The following is a 23,620-nucleotide window of genomic DNA, read 5'->3' as shown; positions in this document are numbered from 1 at the left end:
AGGCAACTTAGGTAGAGACCAAGAGAACTGAAGTTGTAAGAAGATAAGTACGCAATTAAAAGAGATAGAAACAATAAAAAGTGTCCAGAAGCTATAAACGAGATAAGAGAAATCTTAAAAAAGATTAAAGATGAGCTCAAAATAATTAGAGGGGGATATTAGCTATAAAAATGACATAAACAATAAAAAACAGCTGAGGCATTAAATAGATTAAATCTAATGAATGCACGCTAAACTGATACCACTGGAAAATTCAGAATTTAATCATTATAATAATTATTTTATTTAACCAGGTAGGTCCCATTGAGATTAAGAATCTATTTTCCAAAGGAGAGCTGGCCAAGACAGGCAGCAGCAAAAACACAAAGTTACAGACAGAGACACAACAGGACACGAAGTACAATTTACAAAACACACAACACAAATCTGGGAGTCAGTAGTTCAAGCAGTCAAGCTAAAAGCATTGACTTCCTATAGAATCTTCATCCAAGTCAAGTTCATTTTGGTTTGTTTAAAAACATTTAAGGACACCAGCTCCTTGAGTTTCTAGTCATTCTGCAACAGATTCCAGGCTGAGGGTGCAGAATACCCAACAGCACTTTTCCCAATTTCTGTTTGAGGGGTTCGGGAGAGGTCCTGAGAACGCAAAGAAAACTGTACTTTTCTGCATATAAAAACACATAGATAGTTTGAGAGCAGACCAATAATTGCCCTACATATAAATGTGTACCAGTGTAAGAGTCTACGGGTTGCCAGAGCAGTACAACTCACAATGGTGAATCAGAGCTCTACAGCTTGTTATGAACCTCAAGGACGCATGGTAGGCTGTATCAACCATATGGAGACACTGAGCAGAGGCGTGCATGTACAAAAGATCACCATAGTCTAAAACATGTAAAAAAGTTGCAGCGACAAGACGCCTCTTTTCATTCAAAGAATAAACACAACTTTCTTTTCAAATAAAAACCAAGTTTTAGCCTCAGCATTTTTACAATGCACAGCACAGCATAATACAGAGCAATCTATGAGTACATTCAAATACAATGCATATTTAATAGCTGAATTTATTATTACCATTATAATTAAATCATATAAATGAATCCGTTTATTTAGGGATTTTTTCTAGGGGTTAAAGTCTTTAATAAAATTTAATCAATTAAAAAAATGCAACAACACTTTGAAAAAAGAAAGCATTAATCACAACATAAGGGATAATGGACTCCATGTTGCATTATTACTAGTACTATACTGCTTTGTTGTTTTACCAATACAATAACATTTACATGACATTTAATTGTAGCTAAATTTGCGAGAGTTTGCTTTATCATGATTATTGTACAAAGTATGTTTTATGCATAAATAATCTCAAATAATAGTAAATAAATAATTAGTATCTAGAACATTAAGCCGGTAAATTAATTTATTAGAGCAAAATTGGAAGTTCAAACAGATTCACTCTAGTAAAGAACCAGTATCCCAAAATTGAGTCAAATTTGTCATTATTAACCACTGTACTCTACTATTTAAAACACAAACATATGGTGTGTATTTTATAAACTGACCACAGCCATTTCAGTCTTGATACATTTACAATATCTTGCTTTTTGTCAATATCAGTGAAAATCAGAAAAAGAAGTCACTCAGTACTTACCCACCAGCGATTGATTACAGGATGGAAGAACTTGAACACAGTTTCACTTAGATTTTCTCAATATGCTCTGGTAAGTCACATGTTTAAGTCATGTCATCTCCCAACCCCCCTCCGGTGGATCAGCATTTCACAGCAAAGAACTACCCCCACATGTGTTGTAGACTCATAAACAAAAGTATAGTCAAGTTAGTTTCTCGCTATTTTAATCTAAATTGTCTTTATACGTTTTTCAACAATTCTGACTGTAGAAATATGTTCATCTGATTATAGAATTTGAACCCACCATTAACAGTTCAACTAAATGATCTGCTATCAGTTTAGTAGAAATTTGCATTCAAATAAAATAAATCAACACAACATATTAAGGTCCAGATGGCCTTTTTGCCTTTGTGTGGAGCTCCAACAATGTCCAGTCCACTGTGATATGAAAATATGCAACAAAACCACCATGTCTGGATGCATTTTCAATTTCTCAAAATAATGTATAGTATGTTGTTATATGGGCTTCATAGTCTGATCTGTGCATTTTTATTTTGAACAGCTACCATGGAAATATTTCACATACTAAACAGAAAGTACATCAATAGAAATCAAGAACAATTTAAAACCAATTAAATAACTTGGTCATGAGAGGGATCCAGTATTGGATCAGCAAACTGATAAAAATCACTTAAACATATCTCCATTGGGAAGGTAATAACCTATACTTTCATCTCCACAGGTTATTACTTAGAATTAAGTATTGTAACAACTAATTTGAACTTATATTGTCCTCTTTTTTATTGTTTCGGTTTTTTTTTTTTGGTTTTTTTTTGTTATACCCAATTTAACTTTGAAAGTTATCTTCATTTATATCATAACCTCATTATTATGACAACATCAAGTTCTCGAAAACCACATTTAAAATTATTGTAATTCTTAGAAAAATGAGTTAGTTATATTTAATGCCCATTTCATCTCTAATCAGTCAACCATTATCTTCATTTCATCGACTCTTTTTTTTCGTCACAAGGCTTCATCTGCTCCTAGCGGGAAACATTTTAACACGTGGCTCTGAAGCGAAAGACGGATTTTATTTTGAAAGTTCTCTCCGGATGTGTAGTTTTCCCCCCGCGGGCTTGACTGTCGCGGCTCGGTGATGATTTGCTTACTTGGAGCAGGACTGAGTTTGGAGCGGGTACTGTGAAATGTGTAACCATGATGTTACCCGGATAATCAGCGGAGGACGTTAGGAGACAGAGGTAAGAACAACTGTGACAGCTGACACTTTTATTATTATTTGATTTGATTCTTTTATTCCTGTAATTCTGCTCTGATGAACTACTTTTCTGTCTCAGACTTATCCAACAATTTATACATTTTAAATAGTTCTGGTTTTGTGGCGGGTTTTTTTGTTATAATTTCGTTTTAGAGCAGTCATGTGGAAATCGTCCTAAGTTTGGCTGCAGCCTGATTCATGGTTTCACAAACTTGATTAAGCACGGACTCTATCGCTGACAGACATCTTCTGACTATTTTGGATAAATTGGGGTTGTGTTTTTTTTCTTCTTCGCACAGCACGCGGCTGTTTCTCCAAACACAGTGCGCACAGTTAATACGCGCGTGTACAAGGGTTCATTTGTCGCAATGTGTTTCGATAATAAAGGTGGATTTGTGCGTGTGCACCTGATGCGCTCTGATGTTGCGGTTAGTTGAGGATGCCGCCTGTCACAGCATCAGTCGAGGTGCTGCTGAGTGATCCGACAGCCCTACTCATCATAGAGAGCATTTTCATCACTCGCTCTGTCATTTGGGTGTTTAATGTTGGTGAGAAAATGTGCATCCGTGCCAGGCTCGCGCTTCATTTGTATGCGTCCATCGTCTCTGGATAGTTTGATAACTTATTCAAGGATATTCTGAAGAGCGGGTTAATTGTCTTTAATGCGTCTATTCATGAACGTGCGCAGCCTGAAAGAACTAATCAGCCCTTAAAGGCGTTTGTCAATAGCAGTCCTACCTGTTGAGGGCACCGATATGTGTGTGTGCGCGTGTGTGTGTGTGTGTGCGGATGTCTGTGTGAGGAGCTTGATAAATTGGACCGTCACCTCTCAGTATGCAGACGTTATTACAGCGACGTGACCGCTCTCAACGAGACCTTAGACTAATCACCTGCAATGGAAACTGTTGCTTTGCTTATCGACCTGTTGTCTCCTTTTGGTTCTTGATTAAAATGAATAATCATGTAGAGGGTATAAAATAAAATTAAAAAAAACCCTGAAGTGATCAAGCAGTGGTTTGTATTTCTCAGAGTATGTTTAATGTATTATTTTCTGATTCATGTGATATTAAAAATACTTCCTTCTGACTGATAATGAACTGTCTTTTAGATCACATTGTAAGCCTGACAGACACTCATGATTCTCCTCCCTCCCTCTCTACCCGAATCACAGACCTACAACTAGCTGAAGGCAGGTGCAGCAGGCAGGACAGCCACAACTCATGCGCGGGCTCAGCGAAGGTCCGAGTGGATACGGGTCTGACAAACATGGGTGTCCTCCAGCTCCACAACCCCACTCACCCCAGCACGCTTCTGCAGCGAGCCAACCAGATGCGTCTGAGTGGCACTCTGTGTGATGTCATCATCACAGTGGACGGCCAGGAGTTCCCTGCGCATCGCACCGTCCTGGCCTGCACCAGCAAAATGTTTGAGATTTTGTTCCACCGCAGCAGCCTGCGCTACGCCCTGGACTTCCTGTCCCCCAAGACCTTCCAGCAGATACTAGAGTATGCCTACACCGCCTCGCTTCAGGCCACCGCTGAGGACCTGGATGACCTGCTGTACGCCGCGGAGATCCTGGAGATCGAATACCTGGAGGAGCAGTGCCTGAAGGTGCTTGAAACCATCCAGGCAGAGGAGAGTGAGGAGGTGCCGGTGAGGAATCACAGCTCCGGAGAGCACAGTGACCACAGCAGGTCCCGGCACTGGAGGCACATGTTGATGTCCAAGAAGCATTCCATACAGGACGGACCCACCCGGACCACTCCCACGGCTCTGCACAACCTGGCACTCTACCACATGACAGATAGGAGCTCTCCTGGTCCAGAGTCTGTGGTGGCACCTGAACTAAGCCCCAAACTGGACATGGAGGTGGACATGGAGAGTTCCCAGCAGCGCCAGCGTAACAGCACAGAGTCTCAGGCTGCGTCTCTGGATCCCGCCAGAAGTATTAAATCAGAGAGCATGCAGGTGGATGATGCCAACGGCTGTGAGGGCCGGTCCTCCAGCACCGGGGAGGGAAGCTGTGTGTCAGACCAGCCCAGAGACGAGGGCCCAGGGACGCCTCTGAGGGGCAGTGTGATAACCAGCGCCCGAGAGCTGCACAACAGCCCCGAGGACGGAGGACAAGCTGTGGGGAACGCTCTGGACGGTTTCCCCGGGATCGCTGAGAAACATCTGGCCTCCTTATACTCGTTGCCCTCCAACCACACAGGCGACGGGATGCTGCCAGTGTCCGTCTCAGTGGCCCCGTCACTGGGCGTGCCACTCGACCCAAGGGCCTACGGCGGCCTGCTGCATCAGGGTCTCCTGCACAGGGAGCTTCTGAACAGACTGGGCCAGTTTGCGGCGGGGATGAGGCACGAGGGCCAGACTCAAGGCCAGCAGTGCTGCGGAGAGTGTGGGCTTCAGCTGCACAGCCGGCAGGCCATGGAGCAGCACAGGTAGCACACACAAAACATCCATCAACACCACTTTTTCAGTCCAATAGCAGCTTTTTCCCAATATATATTTTAAATTAATTTTACAATCTGATTGAGAAAAATAAAGCAAATATTTATCTAGTTGGGATCCAAAATCTTATAAGCACTTGTTAAAGCCAAATGAATTGTTTTAAGTCCCTGTGCCATTGTGCTGAACAGTGCTTCACATTTGAACTGAGAAATGTGCAGAGTCTAATAAAAGATGTGAGGGATGTGCTGGTGTGTCTGTGCTTTGATGAATTTGAGCTCAAGAGTTGGCAACGCGGTTAGGAAAAGTATTGGACATGTGTCTCCCTAATTGAATGTTTTTTGAGCGTCAGGATTGTCTCCCCATCATGTTAAAATCATTCGGCGTTAAAAGCTCGCAAGAAGCAACAGCGAAAATGTAAATTTATTCTCAGGGACACCTGCACTCATGTCTTAACAGTGAGACGTCTCGGGGAAGCTTTTGAATCGGGTCTTTGTAAGGGATTTGATATAAAGAGGCCTTGGTGTCACATTAAGCTGTTATTTACAAAGCTTTATTTTCTCAATGCTGTTTGATTATTTGTGCAGAAGCGTGCCCCACACAACAGGCTGTCTCGCAGGCTATTTGATATGCATTCCTTTGCATCAGCCGAGAGGAGCCTCTCAGCGGGGACCGGGCTGGCCGCTTCAGATACATGATGGATAACTTCTGCTTAACGACACGCTCTGTTGTTATTTCTTCAGCCCTCCTTTATTTACGAGCTTGTCAGTTTAGATTTTGTCGTTCTACACAGAAAGTTACAGACTAGCTCAGTGACCACTCTCATTAATTTGACTGCAGATGTTGATAATTGTGCGTGTTTGACAGAGTTTGACTCATCACTAATCATTAGAAACAAGACAATCTGGGAGCCTAAAGTCCTAATATGCAGCTAATCCGTGATTAGGATCATAGTCCTTCCCTATCCGAGACCCGTGGCTGACATTTCAGCCTTGTGCCGCTCCAGAGTTGAGGTGACACGGCCTGGGGAAACCAGCATCCTGTGGGATAGTTAGTGATGTACGCTTCTTACTCATGGAGACAGGCGGATGTCCACAGGTTGAAGGAGTTTCATAAGTGGCAGTGCTTGAGGATATAATGAGTTTGCTGTAGGTCTGTAACCAGGTCACTGAGCATATACCTGGTCTCCAGATTGACATTTTGTGGTGATGTTAAAACAGTATCTCCTGGCTCTGCTCTAGAATAAACAACGAAACAAAACAATGTTTGTACATCAGTCTTGGTGGAAAAAAAGTGACAGAAACGGCGAAAATGCATTCACTAAATACGAATATGCAAATATTTTCCAAGGTGATGCCTTTAGTGAGTCTGACATTACCAGTGAGTCTCAGGTAATATTTAAAATATTAGGTAATTGCAACCTATAATAATATTAATAAAATACAAATAATTAAAGTGATAATATGAGGAAATCATTAACTTTAAATACATTTTAAAACTCAACAAATATCTCTTGTCGACTGACATTTTGGCATTGTTGTGATTACACGTTCTTCACCTCAAACATCTGGCCATTTCTTTTTTCACCCTTTATCGATAGTTTAAGTGGCCGAAAAAAACAAATGTCATAAATCATGCTTGAATGATTGGGCCAAAAAAAAAAAAGAAAAAGGAAAAGTTTTAATCTCTCACTTGAATGCTCAAGTAAATTATCAGTTAAATTGAACATCTTCACATCTGCATCATAGAAAGGCCAAACAAAAACTTGACTGTTTCTAGCTCTCCTCACTGTGGCACTCTTGATTTCATGTGTGCTAAACTTCATCTCAGGACTCATTTATCCTGACCACAGAGTGTTTAGCTGTGGACTCTTCTGAGGCCATTTTTCTCTGCTGTTAGCGGGGTGATATAAGGATAACAGTACAGATGCCTTGCATGCTTGGATGTGTGTGATATGATATGATAGGTTTTGCTCTCGGCGCAGCTTCAGCGAATCATCTTCTTTTCTCCTTTTCATTGCGGTTACAGGAGACGTGTATGAGTGTGCGTGTTATACTGGGATGTGAGTTTGAGTGCATGTAATTGGTGTGTTTGTAAGTATGTGTATGTCTGTATTTGTGTGCATGCCCAGTGTCTTGCAGTGCTGGCGGGTGGAGGCACGCGTATGTCTGCACTCTGAAATTAGCCAGATATCCTATTGTCTGTGTTCTTTTTGCATTCATGCGTTGTGATTCACAACTCCAAGGGCCTCTTACACTAATGATGTTGCATTCAGCGAGTGATTCTTGCCTGAATTAAAACATGCTCCTCTTGTTACGAGGACAATGATGCTTCTGGGTTTGGGAGACCTCACAGAAAGACAAGGCGCAGAAACGAGATAGATACTTTTATTATCGCAAGTACATCTCTCGCTCTGTTCTCCTATGTGTTAACACGCTCACGTCAATGTTTGTCTTTCCGCAGGAGGCTGCATAACGAGGAGAAGGGCCACGGCTGCGAGTACTGTGGCAAACACTTCCAGGACAGCATGCGTCTGAGGATGCACATGCTGTCTCACACAGGTACTTAGTAACTCTCACACTCTCATCTTAGAGTATTCAGTGCTTATGAGGCCTCTTGATAGTGCGGCCTTTCAAATGCACCTGTTCATACTACAGACCCCCCCCCCCCCCCCCCACCCAACCGGTTAGTGCTGCTCCGAATATTTGGATCATGCTTTCTTTTCCATGCTTTGGTCTGTGTACCTCTCCCTCCCCTCTCCTCTCCTTTCCTCTCCTCTCTGTCTCTCTCTCTAGTCTCTCCGTTTGAATCGTTTCTGTGTTTTTTTTGGAGACTCTGGCATCTCGCCAGCTCTGCCCCTTCTGAGTGATGACATCATCAGCTGCCGGCAGGCCTGGGTGTTCTGCCAGTGTTCCGAAGCGTGTGTGATGGCTCGCTCGCAGATGTGTGTCCAGGAACACACTGTACCCAAATGCAGACTTAATCAGACCTGACTGCTCTCCCAGCTACTTTATCCAAAATAGAGAAAGAGGAGGGGGAGGGGGGGGGGGGGGGGGGGGGTGGGCGGGGGAGACAGATCAGAGACTAAAAATGAAACTAAAACACAAACCTCAGATGGAATTTGTGTAAAGACAAGGCAGGGTCCCTGTCCTCTCCGCTTGCTTTTTGAGGATTGTTCTGGAATGACATACTGCTGACAGATGAGAGAGAATCTGTTTCTTTAAACTTCACCTGAGTCGTCCCCTTTTCCCCTCCTCTGAACCTGCATTAACCCTGAACACACGTGCTGTCTTGAAATACTCGCAGACCTCGACAACATGCTTTAATTTTCAATTGGCTGTGACATTCACAACAGCAGCACCTTTAACCTAATTTGAATTTTTGCATAAACTCTCCACATCCCAATGTGTCAGCCTATAATACTACAAAAAAAAAGAGATGTGGATCTCATTTCTTTGTCACTGTGTATTTCGGTATAGCAGCCTTAGATCCCGCTGGTTGCTAAGGAGCGAGTGCTCCACTGCTCTAATGGGCTGATTTGGTATTCAGCTCGATGCTGGCTCTTATTTTGGTATGCCAGACAAAGTGTTTTGATGGAGGACGATTGCAGCCGCGTCTGGAGACAGTTTGATGGTTTATGGATGAGAGCACACTCCGTGCCTTTGACTGCACAAGACAATGCACTATGTTCTCTTCTTCCCTTATCACACAATCTCACACAAAACAACACACCACACTGGACAGCGTCACACAACATCAGCATCTACAACATTGCTCCTGTGTTACTACTTTTCAAGACTACTTGCTACCAAGTTTTATTTTTGCTCCAAACAGTAACAGTTTGTTTACAAAAAATGTTGTTTTTAGAAATGAACAGATTGAGGCTTTTTTTGTTTTGTTATTTGTGCGTAGCATTGGGAACAGTGGCACAGTCTCTGCGAACAGAGGCATCGTAAGAGTTGAAAGAGGACCACATTTAGGCTGTAGCGCTCAGAGTTCCCAAAGCTTGTGGGTGTTTTAATGAGTCATTTTAACTTCATTTAAAGCCAGCTGAGCAGAAAATAGATCAGTGAATGAGCCCTGGGCCAGTATGGATCTGCAACCGATTTACATCTCTGTGAGAGCCAACCCACATCCAAACAGCTGTGTGTGCACGTATGTGTGTGCGCGCATGTGTTTGTGTGTGCATATCTGTCCCTATGTGTCTGTCTGTGCAGGTGTGAGGTGAGTGCAGAACAAGGATTGAACATTTCTGCAAGCAGTCTGCATACTTGTCTCTTTCATGTCCTCATCACAATAGACAAGGGCATTACAAAGGTGAACTGGGAGCTGTAGTTACACTGTATATGATGGGATTTAGGGTGTTGACTTTTTTTTTTTTTTTTTTTGATAAAGGGATGTGCCGTAGGCGGGAAGCGTCTGCTGTAGAGAGAACACCCAGTCCTTCTGTGGCCTCTCAGGCAGACAGTCTGCTCACTGTTCAGAGACTGATAACAGGGCACGGTAAATAAAACTCTTCAGCTTGGCTCTTTTTGTCAAGAAGAAGGGCCGTTGCACCCTGTCTGGTGCTTTTGTTTGTCCTGCGTTGTCTTTTTACGGTGCTTTCCTCCGCTCCATTGTACTCCACGCATTTGCTTCCTCGTGTTAACACCTGAAATGCACAAGTGTGTGACAAGCAACGGGTCTTTGGTGACTTTTGAAATAGGGCGCCTTTGTTCCTCTCTTGTTACTTTCTCCGCTGCTCTCTTTAAATGCTAAATTAACAGACTTGCTCTGCAGTTACAAACACAAACATGTTTACTGTCTGATCAAGAAACCTTCTTGTAAATTTGATTTTATCTACAGCTCCTGCAGAGGCACTGGTGTGTGATCAGTGTGGAGCAACTTTCTCCTCAGAAGACGCTCTGGAAGCCCACAGGCAAACACACACAGGTACCTATAAATATGTGCATGCAAACGTACACACACACACACACACACACACACACGCACGCACACATTCAGTCTAGCCTGGCCAGCATGTATTGAGCTGTTGAGTAAGCCGTGACTACAGGACTTGTGATCATGGCTCTAAACTTGCCTGTCATGCTGGCTGGGTTAAACTGTTCCTGTCATGATGCTCCATAATTTATCATCAGGGAGGTGGGAGGCCCTCTCACATATCACCCACTAATATCTCTTGGCATCCAAACCCACTGCATGCCACTTTGCCACAGCAGTCCTTTACAGTGCCAGCATCACGGTCCTCACAATGTCCTGCCTAAGAGCACCTGTGGGGTTATTTACCTCAACCTCACAACAAGATGAACATCTTTAGTTTTTTTTTTATCATCTCAAATAGAAGAAAAAAAGATTCAATTTCAAGCTTTTCTCTCTGGAAATATCCTGAATTAACAGTTGGCAACAGCATGCAAATCCATTTTTTTCTCTTAAAATTTGTGGTTCTTGTTGATGTTGACATGTGATTGGGAATCTGGGCTCTAAATAGTTCTGAACAATCTGCCTGAGGAGCTGGAGTTGTTTTGAACTTTTTAATCAGTTCTCAAAAGCCATATTCCCAGACTTTTAGTATTAATAGTAACAAGTGTCCTAACATAATAAATATCAAAGTTATTTATAGTTGAAAGGAAAGAAAGACAACTTTATAAAAGACAAGATTACAAAAACAAATATGTTAGATTGCGGCTTGGTGACCTAGTGGTTAGTTCTCGTGCCCCAAGTACAGAGGCTACAGTCTAAATCTGACCTGTGGCTGGGTCATTCACCTCTCTCTCTCACTCCCTGATTTCCGGCTCTATCCACTGTCCTGTATCTCTAATAAAAGCATAAAAAGACAAAAAAAAAACAATCTTAGACAATAAAATGCAATTTTATATTAAGGATATATTGCCCATTATGAAGGATCTATAGAATAAAGAAAAGGCCTAGAAAAACAATTATTTTATCCAAGCAAAGTACATTATAACATCAGCAAAAACAGACATGAATGAATATGTAGACAAGTCGCAGGTACCATCTTCTGTACCTCCATTGTTTTGGTTTTGTATAAATTCTGTGAATTCTTTCTGGATTAAAATGTTGATAAAAGTCTGAGTTCATAGAAACAGTTATTACTTATTATACTGTATAATGTATCGCTTTAGTCTGCTAAGTTTGCTTTCCAATAAAGCTCAAAACAAAAAAGTAAATCAATTGATTAGTTGAATGACAAAATTTAATTGAACACGAATAATTGATTATTTTTGGAATGTTGAAGACATTTACTGCTTGAAGCCTCTCAGTCAATGTTTTTTTTTAATTCATTTATTATAGAAAATGGAAAAAATTGAGGTTCACACTCTGGCTTGAAAGTTGTACGTTTTTACTATCACCTGACATTGAATAGGCCACAGAGAACAGTGCTTAATGGAAGCCTTATTTTTAAGCTTGTGATCCATTTGTTCAACTTCCTGATAATGTTTTGTAATCACCAACTGACATGGCCTGTCACTCCATTAGCACGATCCATGACTTAATACGGTCGCTTTTTTCTATGACAGCTTCAACATCATTGAACGCTAACTCGTGATAGTATCAAAACGCAACAAAAAAAAACTAAACAAAGAAAAAGATTAAAGCTCTTGTGAGGAGTTTTTAGGTTTTCATTGAAACAAACTGAAATGTATACTGATGCCTCCATATGACCTTCAATAATGGAAAAGACCATCAGCAGAAGGCTTTCTAGGCTGTTTTTAGTGCCTGATAAAAGTCCTACTGGGTTTAACATGGAAAAGATGCATAGTGCATGGTACTTACAACTGTTAATGGACAGCAAGACAAGATTTTCATATATTTTTGGATACAGGACAAAATCGGCAAAGAGATAAGATATACCACATAAGTCCCCAAGAGCTACACAAAATGAAAGTTCCTTACGAAAGCTTTAAAAACAACTAAAACCTCCTTTAATTTTTGAGGCCAAAAGGTTACCCTGAATTGTTGTAGACTTTTAAGGACTGCCATTACAGAGGCAGAGGTAACAGAGGTGTTACAGGTGCGAGAGGAGGGATTGGTGGAGCCTGTTGGGAAGATCAACTGTGTGTGCGCATGTTGGAGGTCCCACTGTGCTGTGCTATCTCACGCTTCCACAATACCTTAATGCAAAGTGAGTTCCCCAACTGGGACACAAAATTATTGCCGTTGTGGAATTAATACCAATGTCTTAAGGTGTAATGATGGCGGAGCTGCGTTTCAGCGCTGCTGCAGAATTGCCCTGTGAAGAATTCTTGTTGCTTTAACTATTTATAATAATGCTGTTATCTCGAAGTGAGAAATAGTTCACAACAAGTGTTGTAGTCAAACCTGCCCTCTATTGTCATTAAAGGTTACATATGCCTGACAGTGTCTGAATCCACACCTTTTCTGCTACTGTCAGAGAAAGGTGATCACCCTCTCAGGAGCATTGGCATGTAACTGTAACTCCAGGTGGCACACACAGTATGAATACTTAATGGATGTGGACATGGAGGGGTGTCAACGATGCCCAGAAGTTTCTACCCTCATCTCCCCAACTTGTAAACACCCAGAGCTCGGTTTCAGCTTGGCAGTGTATCCAGAGAAGGGCTTTACTCTCACATTTTGTCGTGATCTCAGCTCGGCCTACTGTGACGCATGACCCTATTTACTGACTCATATTGTAGCCCAGACCTTCATGGGCCACAAGTAATGTATCAGCTGTTTTGAGGTTATGTGGGGAAATTGTAATATTGCTCAACTCAATGCAAAGTAAATAAACATTATCAATTACAATTGATTATTACAATATAACCTGGATTTTATTCCTCCTCAAACACAGGTATCTTTCTGTGATTCCGCGCCGACTAGGCAGCCTGGGTTTTAATTTGCCATGTGGCATATCTAGTGAGCCAAATTAGTTTTCTTTTTGCAGATTAACACTTGCCAGACCTCAGCAGCTGCAGCACTGCTGTCCACCTCCTCAGGAGGGGAAATAATACCACTTTTGGGAGATCTTACTCTGAAGCAATTTGGCAACACTAACTACAGTTAAAGGCTCTTTAGCCAGTTTGATATGTCAGAGGTGAATGGCCGTGGGTTGCTTAAGTTGGAGATCAAAGGGGGGTGGTTGGGGGTGGGGTGGACTGTGGGAAGGGAAGGGGGGGAGGGGGTATGTAAGGACTTCCTGGGGGCAGGAAGATTGCTGCTGGTGTTGGATGCCAGCACTGAAAGGAAAACAACATCATGTGCTGCTGTTTACTCCTCACCACAGCACTGTCATAGTCTCCTCTGACCTACTTGTCAGTGCCCAAAATAAAAGAATGGATCTGTCTCCGAACCGCTCTCACAACAAAGGGGTTTGTTTCATCAGAGCAAGTCAAGGCTTTGGGGCAACGAGCGTTCAATTTTTGGAAAACCCCAAGACTGTTGCTTATCTACCGCACGCACTGAAATCGACTGTATACGCTTCGAACCATGCTGGCAGACCATTTCGCCACCTTGCCTTCAAGGCAAAGGCCATAAGAGGGCTGCCTTTGTGTACTCACAGCAGCTGCACTGTTTCCACACATTACAGGCTGCTTCGTCAAGTGAATAATATTACCTTCTGTCCAAGCTCTAATTAAACAGTCCTGTAGTCCATTCACATGCAGCCCAGGCTTTACAACGCAGCCCTCTTAATGTAGACCTTTTAGCGCGGCTAAATGCATGTCCGTCATCAAACTGCTCCCTCCTGTTAATACCCAGTTGTAATTCTTACAAGCCCTAAACTGAATTGAACCATCTGTTTGAACATTGTGCCCACAGTATTGATTTGCATTGACAGTCATTACACTTGAAGCCCCAGGATGCCCTGTTATTTACTGCACAGTGAATTCTAGCAGATAGAGGAAAATATTGTAAACATTCCAGGAACCGTGGCAAACGAAACAGTGCGTGACCTAAATGAACCGATCCATTGGATGGTGGTTAAACACGAGCAACGTATCTCTTGTTGCATTAATTATTAAGTCGCTTGTTCCTCTCGCGGGTAGATTAGCAGTCTACTGATGAGTGCCCGGGGTTGTTTAAGGTACTGTAGCGTTTGTTCCTCTCACCGCGCTGCCACATCGCAGCCACGTCTGCATGAGCACATACAGTAGCATGAATGCACAGGGTCATGTGAGGTCCAGCACATAATGTAAGCTGCATGACTGTGTGTGTTTAACTGGGGGATATCAGTGAGACAGCAGACGGTGAGCGCACTGTACTGAGCACGGCCTAAGGACAGAGTTTACAGCGACTTCACATTGCATTCTTTAGCAGATGTTAATAGGGGCGATTTAAGATGAGCATTATTAAATCTGTGTGACACTCTTTGCCCTTTTGATGATATTTATTCAGATTTGATTTTGCTGCCATCACAATTACCAAATCAAATATTGTAAAAGATAAAAGATGAATACATGCAATAATAAAAGGACAATAATTAGCTGATTTGCAGATAAAGATTAGTGTTTCTCCGTGAGTAGCAGCAAAATATAAAGACAAATAAATCACTTTAATTAGATGGCTCCGGACACTGAAGTTAAGATGAACACAGAAGAAATAATACAGATTTGCGGTCGTCACTGAATACAAACTCTTGTTCAATTTGCAGTGGGTTTACTCCCAGATTCTCAGGGTGGGAAAACTTTTGTTTGGCGCTTGAAAAGAAACAGGCTGCGCTTATTTGTGAATGAAGGGATTAGCTTGAACACTTCACCCCAACAAGGACCATGATCCTATCTGGTTGCCTGGACACATGGTTTTGTCTCTTAGGCAGCGTGAGAGCGTGGCTGGCTCCCACCTCTGCCGCGATGAATAAGTGGCAGATGTATGAAGGCAGACCATGTAAAATCACATGAGCGTACACATCGTCTTACTGGAGATATGTTGAAATGGCATAACAGACTGAAACCGTCCTGATTTACCGACCCAATTGTGCATTTCGACAGGCAGCTCAGTAATATAACACACACAGTAAATGTTTGTATTTTCTGCTTCTTCTTTTAATTCTTTTAAGTAACTCATTATTCTCACTTTTAAGGCTCCCTCCCACTGAACACAATGCCCAGTCAACTCTGCAGTCTTTGAGGAATACCATTGATTACATGGTATTTACCCCATTGAGGACCAAGGGTCAGGGGTCATCCCGTGCCTTAAAACCCAAATCCCAGGCCCATTGTCTGGTTAAGGGTGAGAAAGCAGGGGGCAATGACAGCCAACTTTAGGGCTTATTCTCTCATAAAGAAGCTCCTCTGCACTTATTACCAAAGCTTACTGGAAAACTCTACAACTGCAAATCCTTTTTGTTTGAAAAGTTAACAGAGCGCAGCGAGGCGAAATGCCACCACTAACGCACACAAACACTTCCTCGGCTCCAAAGGGTTTTTTTTTGTTTACACTTCAAGATATTATTTGTTATTTTTATTTTCAGCACCGCTTGCGCAGAATAAAACCAAAAAACGACTCCTGAGCTGTTGTCACTGTGTGTCAACCTGAGATCAAGAGTGAGATGCTTGTGACAGAATATTTGTCACATTCCTTTACTCAAGTTTCCGTATTGTTGGTGACAGAAGGATCAGGATATACATCTGTGAGAGTCTGCGAGTGTGTCAGGGAGTTAAGGTTTACCTGCACAAAGAGAAAGTGTGTTGTTAAACTTTCAGAGCAGACGGTACAAAGTATGCAGGCTGCATTATACCCAGAATTTACAATATATGATATTTAAGAAAGAAAGGGTGGTGAATTGATGATTAAAGTAGCTTTGAAGTATCTGCGAGGTGGATATTATGTTCAGTTTGTTGAGGATTGTCTGCCTGCAGCTTAACTAACCTGGACACATTGGAACAGAAAGCACTCCCCCTGCTGGCTGCAGAAAATATTACCAGACAAACTACTTCATAGGATCATGCAGAGACTGAAATTTGTGCTTTTTTTATGTCTTCAGCCATTTTTCAGATAGATCATTATACAAACTCTTGTGTTGCTCGGTGCATAGAGAAGTTACTTCAGTGAATTCTGACTCAGGCAGAAAGTGAGGCTGGTTAGAGAGTGAAAGGATTTCCTCTATGGTCAGCAGATAAGGGGAGAGGGGAAGGGGGCAGAGGTGTTGAGAACGGAGGATCTTTTGTCTCCAACTAAAATATTGTGATCTGTGGGTGAGAAAGGGCTTTGGTCATTAGGTGACAGCATAAAGACAAGGATTGCAGGAGTTGCATGAGGACCCTATGACTAATGGGCTTGGTCAATGAGGGCCAGGACCCTATTGTGTGCCCTTTGTGCTAAAGTCCGTAGGCTAAAGCCTCTGAACAGGTGCAGTTCATTCCAGCAGAGCACCCCCATGCAGGATTGTTAAGATCAGGGAATGCCTTTCATCCTGTCTTCTTTCTGTTAATTATTAGAAATGATCAGCTCTATTAGTGTCCGGAGGATTTCGAATCTAGGTCCGAAAAAAAAAGGACAATAATTTCAATCAGGAGACTCTAATGTATCAATGCCAAATATTATTTATCCGTGAAATTTGAAGTCTAAAAAAAGCGTCTTGCTTTGTTTGGGCAAATTGTGATATGTGGATTAGTAAACAATACACAGTGGATGTCTCTGATTTATCCATGAAAATGTGAATTTGCTTCATTTGTTTCCCTTTCTCTACGCTCTCAACAGGCTTGTCTGTTTACTTGATCGAACCTATAGCAAGTGTCTGACACTCTTCCCTCTTAGTATGAGTGTGCTGTATCCCTTTCCCTGCGTTAATTCCAATTTAATTGCCAGTTGCCTCAAGGCACTTCAATAACAGTAACAAATGATTTGATTTAGTGGACCTCATCAGACTGCATTTTAAATGCGACACAGCAACCCCACTTGAATTCCAATGAAGTGCTGGCACAGTCCTCTGTTTACTAATGATCCTCCGCTGGAGATGTCTGATTGAATCTGAGTCAGAAGCAATGGGACCTGCTAGCATTGTAAATGATCTGCAACCTGAGCAGACATAGAACTAAGGAGCTCATAATCTCACATTAAAGCCTCACTCTGTAGGACATGCACATTATGTCCAATACGACTGATTAACTAGTCCCTCTGTCGCACCGCAAATATGAATATACATCGATGTGGACGCCAGAGCAGATTTGAGAGCTGGCGTCCACAGCCTGTAGATCAAGTGTTGACTGTATGACAGCCAATGGATCTTCTTCACATACCCATTTTGACTTGAGCTACACTGCCAGCGTCTCCCTATCTGTATTCCTCCCCACACTTCGTGCAACAGGAAAGCAGCCCCAAAGAGATGCCAGGTCACACACAGGATTAAACTGGATTGTGTTTTTTCCTGCAGTCCTGCCTTTAATGGCTTGATATCACTACTTAACATTCTGCACAGAGCACATAGTGTAGGCATCATTTAGGGTGGAGCTACTATCAGCCGCTCTTTGAGCACACAGACAGAGGACTTCACAGGCTGGAGCTGACTCCTGATGGGGAATGAAGAGAATAATTACACATCTAACACACCAGGAAGGAGCCATTGATTGTGTGATTGGCATGCTGTGCATTGTGTGGGAAATTCTTAAAGAAAACAATGACTTTCATGGTTTAAAATAGAACGTATAAAGACTCACAGTTGAAAGTGCCTCTGGGCTTTTAGGGGAGTTAGTTTAGGTAGAGGCACTTGCTCTTTGAAAGAAGCTTTTCCCTCAGAGGACTCACACAAAGTTGAAGTGACCCAGTTTCCCCACTTAAGGCCCTGTCTGTGTATGGTACTGAAATAACTGTGTCTGTGTCTTGTGCGTTCTCCAGGGACTGACATGGCGGTGTTCTGTCTGCTGTGTGCGAAGCGCTTCCAGACCCAGAAGGCCCTGCAGCAGCACATGGAGGTCCATGCAGGCATGCACAGCTACATCTGTAGCCACTGTGAGCGACCCTTCCCCAGCCACACCACCCTCAAAAGACACTTGCGCTCGCACACGGGTGAGAGACAAATCAAACGCAGTATCATCGAAGTCTGTGGTGTTATTTCCTGTCGTAAAACATAGACGTGTGGTGTTAAACGCATGAATATATTAGAGGAATGCTCTATTTAGAAATGGCTGTATTTATTTTGGTATATGGGTTAATTTCCTTAGGTAACTGGCTTTAAGGTTTTAGTCAATTTGCATGCATCCTCTCCCACCCTCTGTTCCCCTTCTCTATAAGATGACTCACCTCTCTGATGACAGCACTGTACCGTTATGGCCGGTGCATATTTTGGGCAATTTCATCCTGTTTATATTTTGGGTTCTTAGACAGCCTTTGGGCTTCTGCAATTCACGGCTGTCAGTTCTAGTGTGGTTCACCCAAAATGATAGAGGAAACCCAAATAAATATTGAAGGAAAAGCAAATGGAAATGACTTGTCTGTGTGTTCTACCGAGGGTGAGTCTTAGAGCCGCGGGAGACGGAGAGATATTTACTGAAAAGATGTCCCCCTTTCTTCCTTTACCTTAAATAACACTCCCAGCTGTCACGACGGCTTGATGTCTAGACAGGAGAAATACATAATTGATGTGAAGAGACAGAAGTGAAGGGAGTTTTGGCCATGGCAGCGTATCTTGTTTGTATGCCATTCTGCTTGGAAGTAACATTTTGTAAATGTCATCTGCTCCACAGTGGGGTGGGGGGATTGGGGAGAATCGGCCTGTAATGAGGAGAGCAATGTATCCTCTGACTTGGCTGTTGCTGTGGACACTGAGATAATGAGGCACATAGGTCATTGGAGATGAGTCAAATCCTCAGCCTAGGAGAGAAATAGATTAACTACTGTATAGAGAACAGAGCAGCACATGGCTTGAGGACTTTTATTAGCTATTAGTGGACAGCCAAGAGGAGTGTCCTCGTGTCATAACATTAGCAACGTCTGAAATCACATAATTTTCCCGCTTGATATGCTTGTGCAGAAAGAGCTCTGTGACTATTTGACCTATGCAAGCTTCATATCCAAACCCTGTCGTGACAAGGATAAAGTAAGCTTGTAATGCCACGTCATGGTAACGGGCTGTGTTGGCTGTTGTTTTGACACGACTTTGTTTTCAGGCGATCACCCGTTTGAGTGTGAATTCTGCGGGAGCTGTTTCAGAGACGACGGCACGCTGAGGGGCCATAAACGCATCCACACAGGAGAGAAGCCTTACGAGTGCAACGGCTGTGGGAAGAGGTTCAGCCTCAAACACCAGCTAGAAACACACTACCGAGTACATACAGGTACGTTTTCAGAGTCACAAACACACAGAGACAAGTGGAAGATAATGAAATAAAAATAGATATGGCTGTTTTTTTTTTTTTACTTTCAAAAAATCCCTTGAAGGAAACAAACCAGCAGTGAAGTGTCAGGTGTCCCTTGTGCAGCCAAAAGTCTTCAAATACTTCTTCCCATAAATAAGCAACACTGTTGCGCACTGTTGTTATGATGAGCACACACACAGTAGTTCATTTTGACTCAATGGCAGACAAACTGTCATGCTGCTGTCAATATTATCTTGATATATATTCATGTGCAGCCGTAAATAGTCCCTTTTCATTTTCCTATTACTGCTGTTTTAGTAACATGCTAAACAAAACATTGTCCAGATGTGTACGGTAAGTAAATGTATTTCTCCTTATGTATTTGAGAACTGATTTTAAGAGAAAATAAGTGACTGGCTCAGGGCTTAAATGATGTGTGTAGAAAAGTCAGTAAATTGTTCGAGTCAGAATAACATATTAATGGTTAATAGATAAATACCATTTTTTAATTTAGTTTTAGGCTTAAGTGTGGAAATTTCTGTGAGTCAAGAAACTCAATTTATGATGAAGTGTTTTTCTTTATTAAACTGAGACAAAATACATGTAATTATTTTTTATAAAGTAGTCGTTGAGCACCTTTTTAAAAAACGTATTTATAAAAGAGGAAACTAACAGAGAGCCAATAAATGTATAACTTTATATATAAACATAATAAGGTCAGTAAATATGCTCTGTGCTGTGGTCACACAGAATCCCTGACATACCAATATCGGTCTAATCCTCTAACACACACACACACACACACACACACACACACACACGTACACACACCACAACAAGAACAGTGGACTGTTATAGGGGCGAATCCTGTTTCACATGGCAGGCCTCTGGCTTCAGGTCTACAAGGTTAATGCTACATTGTTGAATTTTTCAGGTGAGAAGCCATTCGAGTGTAAGCTGTGTCACCAACGGTCCCGAGACTACTCGGCCATGATCAAGCACCTGCGCACACACAACGGAGCGTCTCCGTACCAGTGCACCATCTGCCAGGACTTCTGCCCTAGCTTGGCCGCCATGCAGAAGCACATGAAGGGCCACAAACCCGAGGACGTGCCGGCCGACTGGAGGATAGAAAAGACTTACCTGTACGTCTGTTACGTCTGAGCAGGACTTGGACTTGAGCACGGTGCGACACACAGGGCCACTGCTGGGTGAAAACCTCGCAACTCCGGTGTCCCTGATTTTTCAAGCTGAAAGATTACAAATGTTTGTCTGTGGGTTTAAAAAAGTACATCAGACTCTTTTTGTTCAACTTAAAAAAATGCATTGTGGGCGATTGTTGAAGTTGTCATTCTGGGACATTCAAGGTCTCTCTTGACAGCAGAGACATGCAAGCAAGAATAAAATGTTGACACTAGGGCTGCACCAGTTTCTTTATCAATTAGATTATTTTTACTACTAAGTGATTCATCTGAAAAATGTCAGAAAACAGTCACATGTTTGTGTCAAGGTGTCATCCTCAAATTGCTATTTTTGTCGCACCAACAGTCCAGCCCAGTGAGATTCAGCTCACAGTGATATAAAACAGAGAGAAGCAGCGAAATCTCACATGTTAAGAAACAGGAAACTCAAAATATGTCTAATATGATTGACAGACAACAACGGTTTCCTAAGAAACACATGTTCTCCCTCACATGCACAGTTTGAATAAAACTGTAACTCTAATGGTTCCACTGTGGTAAGATTTCGAGCCACAATGGCTGCGACTGCTGACCTGTACGTGTTTTTGATTGATTGATTGCTAAAGCTGACAACATGAGTCATCTCAGTGATTGTGCGCTAGATGTTGAAAATAATTCCATGAAGGCTTGACTGGCTGAACTTTGCAACACTTTATCTCCTAAATTCTTGTGACTTCGCAGGTTGTTTGTTTGTTTGTTTTTTTCCATTGTTGGGCTTTTTTTATTTTGAAGTTGTTTACTTTCTGCATGTTTTACTTGAACGGCTGCCACGTTTTGACCTCATGAGCTTGATCTCTTTAATTGCCTTGTCTTTTTCTTGCCGTGGGTGATATTATTTCAAGGTAGCTGGCTTACAATTTGAGTTTTCTCCTGCAGTCTAAGAGGTCTTGCTATTTATATGTTGTTTATTTGTTACCAAATACGTGCTGGTTTCTTCTTCACACACTTTGTGTCTCTCGGGATGATTTCTAGTAGAGCGAGCTCTACCTCCTCACTCTTCACTGTTTGTTTAACCTACTGCAAAGTATTCATCCATCTGTAGTTTTTTTTTTTATTTCCAAGCAGATAAGTCATGATTATATGGTCAAACAGTGTGTAAAAAAAAAAGCCTCAACATGGCTTGTATGTGTAGTTTTGTATCTTTAACTATATATAGATGTCTTATAAAATCACAAAATCAGAATTTTCTAGGAGAACATTGAAGAAAAAATGAAAAGTCTTTTTTTTTTTTTTTTTTACAAACGCTGAGAAGAAAATTCTGACATTGAATCACTATGAGCAGGTAATTGTCAGTTATAGTGTAGCTGTAATGTACAAACTGTCATTGTATGTTATTCCCTTATGTGAGCCTAATACAGGCCTTATAGAACAAAACATGTTGTATTTTTGTATTACAGTAATTTGCTATCTGTTTACATTTGGTATGATTTGAGAAACATCTTAATGTGTGTGTTTTCTAAGTCTGATTCGATCAAGATCCCTCCCTCGTGCCTCTTTTATAAGTAGAGCATTGATGTGCTTGAGTACATGGGTCTGTGCTATTGGTAGTCGTTTCTGGGTGTTTGTTTATTGTTACTTATGTGATTAAAGATTAACTGCCATGTACGTCCACTTTGTCTGAACATGCAACTGGAGGCAACATACTGTGATAGTGGCTGGTACTCTGAGACAAGTGTGTACATTTACAGCGAAATCTCGTGGAACTCGCATCAAATTGTTCCCTTCAAAGTGACAATGGACGCGGATCTTTGGATTTAAAAAAAAAAAAAAAAAAGTGTGTATAGCAAATCTTGGCATCTGTGGGCATTAACACTGCCTTCTTATGAAGCCGACAACGCTCAGTGCCATGAAAACACACATTCACTGTATCTAATCTACATGAACATGCACTATAAATGGATTTCCTTGGTGGACCAAAAGAAATAGAGCACTTTTGTTTGAAAAGGGTTTTTTCTTTGATCTTTCTATGTTGTGATAATGCAGATGTCCTTTTATTTGATGTGTCCTAGAACGATGTGATTAGCATTGTTTAGATTATGTCAATGTCTGTCTACCTCAGGGCCAGATCAAAGCTCGACCTGGTATCCAATCAGGGTTGTTCTTCTTGCCATGTGTGCAGTAAAATCCCTCTTCATTACAGCTTTGTAACACAGTGTGTGAAAGTGTTTTCTCAGTGTGGATTCAGGCACAACTCTGTATGCGTCAGTGTTCGGTGGCATGGTTAAAAAAAGAATAAAACAAGTTACTATTTTATGCATCCTGTCTCATTTGCCTCCTGATTCTGCTGTCTGGATTCAATAATGAAACCCTGTTTGACACTGGTTCTCAACCTGTTTCTGTTAGATGTGCTCCACAGCCCCCTACTGACCAAATCCCTACACTGACGCCACACATCAATGGTAGAAATGTCTGCTTTCAATTTGACTTGTCATTGGATGTCACTGGACACAACTAACATTACCTTTATTTAACCAGGAAATGAACCCATTGAGATCAAGATCCCTTTTTCACCAAGACCTGAGCACACGTCATGATGAACATGACATGATTAAGAAACAAGTTAAGAGCAGACAACAATTAAAATGTGCAAAACGGTTCTCAGATAAACTCAACAATAATTAAAATCATTAAAATTTAACAATAATTTAAAGATGTTTAGCGTAGGAAGATTATTGGGTACTGGCAGGAACTTGATTGGTAGAATTTATTTTTAACAACATTTTGGACACATTAAGGATGACCCCTTTTT

At 41.8% G+C, this 23,620-nt stretch overlaps 1 protein-coding gene across 1 annotated transcript; it reads left to right on the top strand.

The window, feature by feature from the left end:
• The first annotated feature begins 2,694 nt into the window (after window positions 1–2,694).
• On the top strand, window positions 2,695–23,128 carry zbtb16b (zinc finger and BTB domain containing 16b). The gene is made up of 7 exons (XM_061046671.1): window positions 2,695–2,892; window positions 4,081–5,350; window positions 7,821–7,918; window positions 10,203–10,289; window positions 18,171–18,341; window positions 19,442–19,609; window positions 20,565–23,128. Exons 2-7 carry the CDS (start codon window positions 4,176–4,178, stop codon window positions 20,792–20,794), a joined length of 1,929 nt encoding a protein of 642 aa, XP_060902654.1. The 5' UTR covers window positions 2,695–2,892; window positions 4,081–4,175; the 3' UTR covers window positions 20,795–23,128.
• Window positions 23,129–23,620: the final 492 nt, after the last annotated feature.

This window comes from Labrus mixtus, chromosome 9 (genome assembly GCF_963584025.1).
Source record: "Labrus mixtus chromosome 9, fLabMix1.1, whole genome shotgun sequence".
Lineage (NCBI taxonomy): Eukaryota > Metazoa > Chordata > Actinopteri > Labriformes > Labridae > Labrus > Labrus mixtus.
The sequence above is the reverse complement of the archived record's forward strand: the minus strand, read 5'-3'. Positions and strand labels throughout refer to the sequence as shown.

Coding starts and splice junctions, on each gene's coding strand:
- zbtb16b (XM_061046671.1), top strand. CDS start 4,176: ATGGGTGTCCTCCAGCTCCACAACCCCACTCACCCCAGCACGCTTCTG. Junction 5,351..7,820: donor CAGGCCATGGAGCAGCACAG/GTAGCACACACA, acceptor GTCTTTCCGCAG/GAGGCTGCATAACGAGGAGA. Junction 19,610..20,564: donor ACACTACCGAGTACATACAG/GTACGTTTTCAG, acceptor TGAATTTTTCAG/GTGAGAAGCCATTCGAGTGT.